At 34.8% G+C, this 13,169-nt stretch overlaps 1 protein-coding gene across 1 annotated transcript in view; it reads right to left on the bottom strand.

Annotated features, from left to right (window-relative positions):
* LOC106463404 (short transient receptor potential channel 3-like) overlaps positions 1-13,169 on the bottom strand; it is a 107,656-nt gene that overhangs the window by 35,365 nt on the left and 59,122 nt on the right. The window contains exons 6-7 of the mRNA XM_013923425.2: positions 12,517-12,690; positions 2,445-3,235 (exon numbers count right to left, since the gene is read on the bottom strand). Coding sequence (XP_013778879.1) covers positions 2,445-3,235; positions 12,517-12,690 — 965 coding nt within the window. The remainder of the gene's footprint in view (positions 1-2,444; positions 3,236-12,516; positions 12,691-13,169) is intronic.

The following is a 13,169-nucleotide window of genomic DNA, read 5'->3' as shown; positions in this document are numbered from 1 at the left end:
AACTTTGAATCAGCTGTTTTCCATGAATGCTGCAATTTATTTGGCATACAATAGGCCAGAACAATGCCACTTCACCCACAGTCTGATGGGATGGAATAAAAGTACAACTGGACACTGGGACAAGAATTGACAAGGTTTTGTAATAGTCGCCAAGATGACTGGGATGTCTTACTCCCTCCACTGTTGATGGCCTATAGGACAGCAGAGCCTGAAGCCACTGGATACACTCCAGCAAAGTTGATGTTTGGTCAGGAACTTCTGTTGCCAGTGGATCTGTTAACAGGATGCCCACCTTATGAAGAGTTGCCTGAAAATGTGTCAGAGTTTGTGAAAGTGTTATCGGAAAGGATGGATGATATTCACCATCATGTGCGTTCAAACTTGAAAACGTCTGCTGATTCTATGAAGCTATGTTATAATAAGAGATCTACTGAAGTCAGCTTTGAACCAGGAGACATGGTTGTATAATCCCAGGAAGACCAAAGGGAAGTCTCCTAAGTTGTCTTCTCCATGGGAAGGTCCATATGAAATAGTGGATCGTCTCTCAGACGTGACTTTCCGAATCAAATGTGGTCGACGAGGTAAGCCAAAGGTTGTGCATGCCAACAGGCTTTGGCGTTATCACGGTCCAGGACATTTCAGTTGGGACGAAATGAACAATTTAACAAAAGACGCCACTGAAGATGTATCACCTGGAAAAGCCATTGTTGAAGAAGAAACTCTACTCGGTTTTGAGAAAGGAAACAGTGAAGCCCTTGATGAAGTTACTACCTCCAATGTGAATATTACTGACAATAGGACATTTCCTGATGGAGCAGATGAACTTTACGTGAAGTGGAAGCCAACGAGACAGAGACCAGTATGGAAGAAAATATGTCCCATAAAATTAAAAGACTTTGTTGAATTTTAATTTTATATTTGTAAATTCTGTACATTTAATTAAGTTATTGTTAATTATCTATTGGTTTAATTTAAGTGGCTATTGTTCGGGAGAAACAATACTAAGGAAAGGGCAGTGTTACGACAACGGAGGTCACGTTACGCTGGTAACACATAATGAGTATCTGGAAAGATCTAGGAACTTGTTGAACATCCTAGCGGTTGCTAGAATGGCGCTCTTATAGTATATAAGCCGGCAAATAAAGTGACAGCAACAATTGAATAGCAGACAGAGAGACTGACGATATAGATGGACAATTGAGTCAAACAAATAAAGTGACATCAACAATTGAATAGCAAACAGAGAGATTGAAGATATGGGTGGACAATTGAGTCAAGCACGGTAGTAAGTATAGTGCGTGAATCGTTTGTTGAAAATTATAGCGTGTGTTTAAGTTAAAGGGACTGTGGAAATTAAGTGTATTGCAAAGTTGAATTGAGAAAGAATAAACTAGTTTTATTGTGACAAAGGACTTGTATCGCTGAAGTTCTTCAGAAAGAATTTTTATGAGTAATTAACTAACAACCAGAGACGTAACAATATATTTTAGAACTTTTTTAGCATAAATACTTAGAAAGTAATTATATTATTTGATTCATAAAGAAAAAGCTCAATTTTTTCACCTTAGCACATGTCTGATAATTACAGATTCATCTGTCAAGTTAATAGAGAAACTGTTCATCACTCTGTTATTTAAACAGTGTATAATTTGAATAGGGTGACCAGATATCCTGGATTGCTGGGACAGTCCTGAGAAAAGTTTTTGGAATTCAAAAAACGTCCCAGTTTTATTATAAAGACAAACTGTCAGTCACATCAAGTCATGAATGTAATAGGCCTACTTGCCTTGCTCACTAGTGTAATACCTACGCTTGTGTCACCAAACACTCTCGAAAATTCCATCTGTGTATCATGAGAAACTCAAGTCTGAGCAGGTTTTTTTAGTTAGAAGTACAATAGTCGACCTATAGAAGTTGGTGAATATATGTTTATCACCAACAAAGTAGTTGAAATTATTTCAAAAACAATGCCAATGGTAATATATTTGGAAATAGTGTGGAACAATTCAATGAATTTAAGATAAATTGAATGAAAGTTAAAATATTTCAAACTTATTATAACCATTTTGAAATTAGGGGCAAAAATTGGGCTTTGATGGTCATTTTAAACTTGACAGATGTTTTCTTAAAGGGGGATAAAATGGGTATAATGTTTATTGAATACAATTTTATTTTATAAGAACTCTTTAACTCAGGTAGGGTGTACATTTATACATCTAGTATCATAATGAATTGCCTACAGACTTAAAAATATATCTCATATGACCAAAACACATTATCAATCAGCAAACACATTTATAATATATTAGATAACTTTTGAGCCATTGTTTCAAAATATGAATATCGTTCAATAAAAAGCAATATTATAGATTACTCAAAATATGTCCATTCCTTAGTTAATTGTTTATATCCACTGTAGTGAAACTAATATGCAGAAAACTTACGTGCTAAATGATTCAGGTTGATGTTTCTTCCGACCATTTTCTAAATATAAGATGTTTTCTTTGTAATTCCTGTATATGGAATTTATAGCAATAACAAAAGAAAACAGAATAACAAGAATTATCAGCAAGAATTTTAAAACATCATATATCATGTATCGGAGAGAAACACTCAAAGGTCCAAGTTTTGTATGAGCTTCGTACCAAAACAAAAGCCTACAGAAAGCAAACAGCGTTCCTAGTGCATAAAGACCCTCTGCAATTAAGAAACAATGGAATGGGCTCCACTGCTCACGAGTTAAGTATACAGCTGTTTTGTCCACCTTAGACATAATATATAATCCAAACCACAATGCTTCAGCAATGAGAAAGAAACTAAATGTGATCACATCATAGACTGTCCAGAAAGACCTAAAAAACACTTTTGGTTTCTGATAGTATACGCTACAAACTAGCTCTAGTGCATATCCTACAACCCAAAAGCCTACAGCCACTTCTGACCATCTCACTGGATGAAGAAGATCATGTATTTCATTGTACAGTGAAGCAATCAAAAACATCAGAAAGTAAACGTAGAACACAACAGAATAAATGAATCGATTCAAAGGTACCCGTAGAGGCTTTTTTAAAGTTTCAGTTTTAAATAACACATAAAACAGAACAAGGAATGGAGCTATTAAGGCATGAGTAAGAATGTGCCTGGTTCGTCTTGTAGTTGACCAGCTCCACCAGTCTGATAACTCTCCAACCCAAACAGAGCGTATTACTTGCTGACAATTTGGATGTGTCACAAACTAAAAACAAAAGAAGACAAAAACTTAAACAAAACTCTAAATATCTCACAAATACAAATAATTATAAAATGCTTGTAAAATTAGATTGTTTTAAATACTGACTGAACATATCATTAACAGAGAGGGTATCATAATTGAAGAATCAATGCATTTTAGTAACTCTAGAGGATAGCTTTTGTGTAATTATCTATGACATTATTATGTTACATAGAATTAGCTTCATTATCTTAAAAGTCAGTTTTAGTCTGAGATATATATATACATAGCTTACTTTTGACAAGAATCAAGAACTGATAATATTGACTTTGTTCTTTGATAGCAGCAATATACAGTATATATACACATCTGTGATATACAGAGTATAGCTAGTGTGATAATATATGTTAGTTAAATAAATCAATATGTAAAAATTAAGTCTTGCCATACCAGTCTGAAATTAGTTTCTCTTTTTTCCATATAACTATTATAATTATCTCATATTAAGTACCATTGGTCTTAAAATATTTCCTACTACTACATGTTATCAATCTCAAAAGTGCTGCTCAAGTCCTAGTATATTATGTGGTTGGAAATTTTTTTATATTAACTCCTCAGCAGTAATGTTATTTCATGTTGCATTAATTTATAAGACAAAATGTATCTATAAAACTTTTTTTGACTTTAAATAAATAATGAAATAATTTTTCAGGAGTCTTTTTTTTTTGCTGTTAGGAAGTTTATTAAACCTTTAACTTGAAAGCAGAATTTACTTAGTCAATCTCTTGCTTCAGTTCATGCGTGGGAAAGCTCTCTTATACAGAGGTTCTGTCCTTAAACCTAAAGAAAAACTGTAGGTAACAAACAGGTTTAAACACACACACATATTACCTGCATCTGTAGATACACCCATCAAATGACATTTTTCAACCAGTACTTTATGATCAAATAATATTTTTTCATATAGGATAGACTTATGGCAAAAATATATTTTGTCACTTCAACTGTACATGCCATACTAACATTAGTCTTATTTAAGTAATTATGAAGTATTTTCTATATTACAAAAAAACAAAAAACAACTGGATAACCATTGTTACACAAGAACTTCTTGATATTGTTAAATTTTTATGTAAGACTTCATTTATACTACATATTTTATATGCATGATGAAATAATATTTTATCTAAATTTTCTTTAAAATATTTGGAATGAAACTTGCAAAGTTGAAATACAAGCCTTTACATATTTTCTTATGATACATTCCACATTTAAATTGACCAATATTATTATTAATTAAAGTGTCTAGAAAGGAAAGTTTATGATACTGCTGAACTTCATGCTAACTATGTCTACTTTTCAAAAAGTGAAGAAATTGGGAAGCTTGATCAGAATTCTTAAAAACAGTGAAGGAGTTATCAACTTACCTCTGATAATAGAAGTTTAAACTATTGTGGACATTTTTCTAGGTATTGTCTTTCTTGAAAACACAAATAAACTGGCTAAAGATGGTGTCAATCTCGAGCCCATAGCAACACCATCAACTTAATCATATAGCTTTCTTTTGAAAGAAAATGAGATTCTTTAGCAGCATAGTTCATCAATTTCAAATACATAGATTTCAGAATAATCACATTGAAAGGTTGTGATGGATAGATGGAGATTTTTTGGTTTATTTCTGTGTTTTGAATACCTTCCTTCTGTAACCAAAATCTTCTAGACAGAGCATGATCTCTACATTCACGTCTCATTTATCTTCATTTGTCAAAATTAGGTTCATATTGACTGGCCCAAGTGGTGGTTTTGCTCAGAGCACCTGATATAACATGAGATCTACCACTGTTTTGGCCACTCCTTTATCAATTAGGAACTCTGTCTCTTGTCCATTTATTCCAACAGGCACTTACCAAGACCTACCTAGCTCCAAGACAGTTGGGTTGATCACAACATTTATTGATGCAAATTGATTTTTGCACTCCTCCAAGTTGGTGGTCATTCCCATATTGGGCCCTTCTAGTTTCCTGGAGCTGTATTAACAGTACCCACTGCCTGCTATTAGTTCTCCTGTACTTGTTGCACCATTGGTTGAAACTGATAGCTTTGCCTACCTTGCTGCTCAGTAAGGTATGGGCATTTCATCTGAAGGTGACCCGACGTTTTACATGCAAAATAGACGTTTCACTCCTTCCTCAGGATGACTTTCTGGCAAAGTCATCAGTGGCTTGGGAGGACTGGGATGGCCCTGCTCATTCAATGAATACTAATGTGATTGGATTGCAGTGCTAGGATGTGTGGCTGGTTGGTTGACCCTCAGCTGAACTTGTACCTGACATGACAGGGTTTCCTGGGTAGGACATATGTCCCATGTAAAGTCACTAGAACTTTAGCTACACGTTTCTTCCTCTCATATAAATGACTTGAAGTTACAACTTCATACTACATCACAATAGGTACTGAGAGAGAAGATATCTTACAACTATGTGATGCTGCATCATCTCACTGGGTAACCTTTTCATAAACATGCAAGGTAAGTCTTATCATGCAAAGGGTGAAGCTCATCCATATAAGCAATTCATCCTGAATTGGACCAAGGATTGCTCTATTTTCCACAGAGTCAAACCTCTGGTGCAACTCAATAATGAGTTGCTCCTGATTCAAGTGTTTGATAGGTTCTAGGACTAGACCTTCTAAACTCAGAACCAGGCATTTTATAGCTTGTTCCAGAGTCTAGACATTTCTGGCTTCAGAAAATGGACCAAATACTCCTTCATTGCATCTATGAATGTCACCAGATTCATTTGTTTTGCTTCACTCCTGGGGAGGTGTGGTTATGGCCAGATACTCCCCTTCATGGCTTTCGATCATCAACTGACCAAGATGTTTTCAATATCATGGACACAATATTGTATAAGCTCTCAGGGACCCAAACATTGTGATGAATGGTAGGCCCTTTGCTCTAGAGTTGCAGAATGATAACTCATGCTTAGTAGTTTGTCCTTTAGCTCTACTCTATCTTAGTCTCCTCTGTGATCTATGACTATTTCTGCAGCATAGCTTCCGGCTTAGAGAAACCCACCACTGTTCCAGGATTCCTTTACTTCACAAATTAATGCCTGCTGTCTCACCTGGTCGTGAGATCACTCCTGTTGATGGATGACATCAATTGCCAGCACCTACAATCTCTCTCAGCTTGTCTTGGGTGTCTTTGACCAGAGTTGGGGTTGGATTAGTAAGGTTGGTGTAAGCCTGGGAGTTGTATACAAACCACACCACTCAGTCACAGATTCACCAGTTCCATGGCTAATATATCCTCATTCTGTAAAAGACAGTAAATCATCGATTAATGTATTTAATTTGAAATTTACTAAACTTTTCCATTTGTGTATGCTGACTCTCTCTCAACTGTTGGAAATTTTTTTTCCTGTTTCTTTTCTCGTTCTTCTTGTTTCATTTCTTGTTCCAGTTGCCACTGGTGCTGGTTTTTTTGGCACCGCTGTAGTCTCTTTTCTTGTTTATTTTCTTTTCCCTCCAACCACTGCTGTAGTCTCTCTTCTTGTTTATTTTCTTTCTCTTCCAACCACTGCTGTAGTCTCTTTTCTTGTTATTCTTGTTTATTTTCTTTTTCCTCCAACCACTGCTGTAATCTCTCTTCTTGTTTCCTTTCTTGTTCCAGTTGCCACTGCTGTAGCCTCTTTTCTTGTTTATTTTCTCGTTCTTCTTGTTTCTTTTGCTGTTTTTGTATTGCTGCCATCAAATCTGCTAAGTCGTACTTTGCTTTGCCACTTTTTATTTCCATCTTTTTTTTCTCTTTGATCCCACTTCTGACACCAATTTGTTATGTATCTGCTTGTTTGTTAATTTCCGTAGAAATTCTTTCCGAGAAACTTCAACGATTCAGGTCCTTTCTTGATTAAAACTAGTTTATTCTTTCTCGATACAAATTTCCACAGTCACGTTACACTTAACAACCTTATAACACACGCTATAAATCACAGCAATTCACACACTTTACTTATGATGCCTACTGCTTGCTTGACTCAATTATCTATCTCTTCAATCTATCTGAATATCTCTTCAATCATGCTGATTTTTCACGGCAGGCTTATATACTAAAAAAGGGAGTGCTTTGAACAGGAAAATTCATGATCCTTCCAGAAACTCCAGCACGCATGCTCCCAGTGTCACGTGACTTGCGCTATCGTAATAATATGTTGTAGGCCTAGTTCACAAATAACATTTCAACAGAAAATCCTTACTAATGGTATTTTAACTAACTTACAAATTCAAGACTTGTACAATTCCATGGCTAATTGATCAAGTGAATGAATATCCCCAGTACATCTCATTACTAACATGATCTTGATCAGTCACTGAATACTCATTGACTTCTCATTTTTTAATGTTTCACTGATTCTTGTATTTAAAATTTACCCCGACTTCCACACACAAACAAATCCTTCTTGACAATTATATAATCATCATTATCAGCAGCTTCCTCTAGCAAACGTATAAATTACAACATTCAGGCTTATGTCACTGCCCACTTCCTGGACTATGAAGTCCCTTGAATATATTTAATACAAAAATATACACAACACTGAACTGTCCTTTTGTCAAGTTGTTTTAATAGTTGTCTGAGGCTTATGTTGTCACTTGTTGCTTTGTCGTTTGGGGAATTCTCCCAAGGCAGATGATCAAGTGAATCCATTGGTGGCTCTATCATTGTTGATCATCTGTAAATGATCTTGACAGGAGCCTTCGGCTCCTCAACAGGTTGAATTTTCACTGACATATTCTTTGCTAGAGTTACCCACCTGGAGCTTCTCTCACTGACGTAAAAGATGATCATGGTAAATGACTTTTAGCTTTGATTGTCTGTCTCTCTGGATTCTGTAAGCCATATCATTAATTCTTTTCAGCACATCATGTGGCCCTTCCCAACATCTACTTAAGTTTGGAGTTTGTTCTTTCTTGTGGTGTGAATTGTAAAGAAAATACCATGTCACCTCAATAGAATCCAGTCTAATAAGTATTAACATCATAGCAAATTTTATATTTATCTGATTTGAGTTTTCCCATGTAAAGTCATGTATAACCTCAATGGTGTTCCTTAGTCTCTTGGCATATTCTGTGTTAGACACTGCTAAGTGACTATCCTCCAAATGTGATTACAGAGGGTCAATGGCTCTTTAAATTCTCTCCAAACATCAGTGACGATAGTGCCTTGCCTGTAGTTTTATGTTCAATAATTGATAAGTAGTAATGAAAGATTTTGATTCCAAATGTTTTGTTTGTTATCAACATAAATTAACTCTTTGATTATATCTCTTCATCATGCCATCAGAAAATGGATGAAGGGCTGTTGTACTGGTCTTTTTAAAACAAAGAATCTGCCATACTTATGCAATCAAGACTGATTCAAAGTTCCATTTCTGATCTGAATGATGTTCCATTGCCCTATCTCTGTCCTGTGCACACATGCAATTCATAATGCTAAAGTGTCTGAGTATCATATGGGATATGCAGCTGATGCTTGTGAACATGGTAATAGGAATTGGTTGTTTTAATTCAACGTATCAGAGTAGAAGAGAGCTTTATGTGAGCATCACATGTGATGTTCTAAGTGCATGGAAATGATAATGGGTTACGTTACTTTAGCTCAAGAGAAAATGTAAACCAAGGAATTGTAGTTGCTAAAAATCTTCATTCCACTACTTTTCAATAATACTAAAAGTATATTCTTCACTCATACCTACTTGGTTAAGTAATGAAATAAGCATATCCATAAAAACCATTAAATGACCTACAACAGGGAAAGGGATAGACATGCTAAATTTTGAAACAAATTTTCTGATGAGTTTCTTTGCAAGGGTTTTTGCTTCCTGGTTAGTAACAGCACATGTCTTGGCCATTTGGTGAAATAGTCCTTCACAACCATGAGGTATCTATTCCTAATGTTACTCTATGGCAGAGGACCAAGCACATTGATAGCAACTCTCTCAAGTAGTGCTCCAACACAATACTGCTGTAGTTGCCCATCCTGCTTCTTTTATAGACTATTTTGGTCACAGCACAGTTCATACATTTTACACCATTTTTTACAGATCCCCAGCACCTAACACAAAAGAATAATTCTCTTACTCCTTAATACCTAAGTATCCAACCAATTGGAGATTGTGGAGATGATGGAATTCCTCAGAACTTAGAGAGTACCAATTGTAGTCCCTCTTCACTGTTATTTTCTCATTTTCAACATAACAAGATCTCTTTTAAAAATAATGAATCACTATGCCCAGTATATGTTTATCTTTGGACTATATGAAATGACTCTTTGCCACGAGGGCCTTTCTGCACTATTCTTGAGCCATTGAATGATTAGTTTGAGGCTTGTATCTTTTGCTTGGGCATCTTTCAGATGAGTTGTCACATCTTGGGCAATATTCTGTTGTACTTTAGGTTAGTCATCCCTGTTATCTTTTGCTTCCCTCTTTTCACAGTGTTTACATTCTTCATTAACACACTATCTTTGGGACAATACATCAGAACTTCCATGATTCCATCCAGGGCGATATACAATGTTAAAGTTGTACTTCTGAAGCCAATTTGTTATCTAGTCTTCTGGATTGCAAAAATTCACAAGCCACTTCAGTAGTGTGTTTATTTGTCCAAAGTGTAATCTTTTGACGAAAATAACTTAAGGTTCAAACAACACTTAGTAGCTCTTTTCAAGTGGTACAATACCTTCTTTCTTGCTACAGTAGGCAGTCAAATGTTCTTTTCAACACTGTGATTGTGGTAACACTGGTCCTACTGCAAAATCACTAGTGTCTGTACCTAAAATGAATGGATCTTCAAAGAGTTAGTATGGAATTGAGTAAAAACAAGACAATTGTACATTTCATAAATACATAATTTATTATGACCATGGTTTCACCAGTAAAGGCATCATCACCTAAAAATGATTTTATAAAATGATGACAGTAAGAGCACAGTCCCAGGAATTCTTTATCTCATGCAAATTATTTAGTGCTAGCCAATGCCCAACAGATTAAATCTTAGATGGCTTTACAGAGACACTCCCTCTCTGCTGACTATGTGCCCTAGGAAACTTGCTTGTTGATAGAATAACTCAGATTTCCTGGGATTTAGTTTAAGGTTTTATTTCCTCAACCAATCCAGGACTTCTTTTATCCAATCATAAGCATCATCAAAGATCTTACATATGAAATTATGTCATCCAACTAGATGAGTATGACATTCAGGATAGTTTAGAACTTTGTGGATCCATCCTTCTTCACAATTACAATAAATGATGCCCAAGATTTGTAATCAGTTCTATTTCTCCTTGTTTCTTCATGGCTTGGATCTCTTTGATAGTCTTAGCCTATTTTACAAATGGAAGTCATCTGGCTAACTGATGTATTGGGGCTGTATCTCCAGTATCAATTTCATGAGAAATTATATTTGTGTGGCTTAAGTCATGAGGTCTACTGGAGAAAGTATCTTGATATTCCATGAGCAAGTCATATGATCTTTACCATTGTCATGTATAAGATCTTCACAGCTCTGACCATCCAGTTCTTGTAAGTGAGGTGGTAAGCTCCCCTTATGCAAGGATTTGACATCAGACTTTCTACATCTTACATCAAAGGTGACTACATCTGACGTTCTCTAACGTAGAAGTACTGTACAGTTTTACATTTTGCAATATCCCATACAGACAGTGGTGTAAGTATGCAGGGGTGTCTGAGCCAAAAGGGAACAATCATAGGGAAATAAATGTAGAAAAAACAATTACTTTTCATACAGGGAGGGCCCATATTTTGTAGTTATTCCACTACATACAGACTTAACTTAAATTTTATGATTCGTAGGGTTGTACTATTTTAGCTGTAGAAACAGTCTATAAATATACTGTGAAGCTTCCCATCAATAAACATATGAACTGGTTTTTTAAATAGTGAACTTCTTATCTCATTTGGGGCAGATGGAATATTCTCATTCCGTTTTCCTGATATCTGATATTAGCTCTTCACTGTTCCATTAATCTGGTTGAACTAGAAGAATCATTGTTAGGGCATTGTCTCCTTTTTGTATTAAAACAACTGTTGATTTCTCAGTCTTAGCTGTAATGGCCAGGTTTCCCACATTTATAACTGTAATCCATTAAGGCTGCTTTCAGACTCTATGACAATTAATAGTAAACAACATTTAGGTGTAAAACACACATATTAACATGATAAATGGGCCAGAATTAACACTTATGTGATTTTTTGGCACTAATGGTAATTTAGGTTTTCACAACAAAATCCTAGAAGCAATGCTGAATCACATTAAATTCACTGACTTTTCCCATTTGTGTGTATAAAACTGAAATACCCTAATGCTTCCCAGGCCAGAAACCCAAAATATAAAATTCATTGACTTCTACCAACTTCCCCGACTGTTTGGAACCATTTAAACAACAATGTAGCAAGAACACACTTACAAATCATACACATGTAAACAATCTTTTTAAAATGTTTGGGTCGATGCTTACGTAATAGAAAAAAAAACATACCAATAACTTTGAAAATATATCATTTTTAACAGGCAAATATAGTAGTACTCCTTTAGTAAAAATAATATGGATGAATTTGGTAAAAAAAAATTATAGAATTAAGTAACAACCTAATTCAGTTTCTGGAAATGTTTTTTTGTTTATGCTGTTAAGCCAAATAATATTCTATATTTTAATAAGCCTAGTTATGATTGAAGATCATATAATTTGGGACTTGACTTGTTTTGACATGCAAGCATTATTGAAAATCATATAATTTGGGATTTGATTTGTTTTGGTATGTCAGTATTGTTGAAAATCAAGCATCATCAAATCAGATAAAATTTGAATCAGAAATAAATCTCATACAAGGACAAAAATTTAAGATTAAGAAAAGCAGAATCACTCCATTATGAAAATCAATGTGGTTTGTGGCAGATAGATTTAAATTTAAGATAAGCAGTAATAAGGAAAAACAGAAATTCAAATTACATAACTAATATTCAAAGTGTTTCACATATGTGTATTTCTTGACATTTTGTCCACTTAGATATATATGTTACTTAATGCATGCAATAGTATTGAAATTAAATAAAACCCAGTTTGTAAAATAAACAGTGTAATAAATCTTCAGCTAAAAGAAATACAAACGTTTTTTAGCTGTTTATACACACACACATCTAAATTCTCTACTGCAACTATACTGTTATGTATTCAATATACTGATGTCATACTTTTTAATAGCAAGGTGTCCAACTTCACTTACTTGTTTTTGCTTCAAGTAAATAGCATGGTTAAGGCGTGGGAATGGGTGAGGTCTTGAATCAATACATCCTTCTTTCTGACGTAGAATAGTTTTAACTTCTTTTGTATCACGACACTGATCCAGAAGAGCTGCAGCAAACTGGGAACATTCGACTGAGAGTTTTTCATATTCATCCTATTCAATAAATTTAAAATCAGGACTAATCCAGTATGCTAAGGCTCTGTTATCAAATTCACCATAGTATTTCAATTTATTTACTATTGAGGACAATTTAGTTTTATATAAATATTACTTCCTACAGTGTTTGATTTGTTCAGCACATTTTCTTGGGATTTTCAGGTATTTCAATAAACTATCTAATCTACTGAAGCCTTGATATTTAAGCTTTATATTTTTGTCATATATATATTAAAGTAGAAAAACTTCAACCTGCAAAAATTATCTGTTCTGTTCCCTAACCTGAAAAGCCTGTGATGATGACAAATGGATGATACTCTTCTTAAAGAGGTTAGTTAAATGTTCTTGGATTGGATGCCCTTTCTTTATAGGTGTATTTCTTGCCTTAACATTGACTAGCTCCACCTCTTGGCACACACCCAACAATGCCACTTTCCTAGGTGTTAGCCACTGTTATGGGAACTCCTTGATGACCT

The sequence above is a fragment of the Limulus polyphemus genome, unplaced genomic scaffold, assembly GCF_000517525.1.
Source record: "Limulus polyphemus unplaced genomic scaffold, Limulus_polyphemus-2.1.2 Scaffold1398, whole genome shotgun sequence".
Classification (NCBI taxonomy): Eukaryota; Metazoa; Arthropoda; class Merostomata; order Xiphosura; family Limulidae; genus Limulus; species Limulus polyphemus.
Note: the sequence above shows the minus strand (reverse complement) of the source record. Positions and strands in the feature narration are given on the sequence as shown.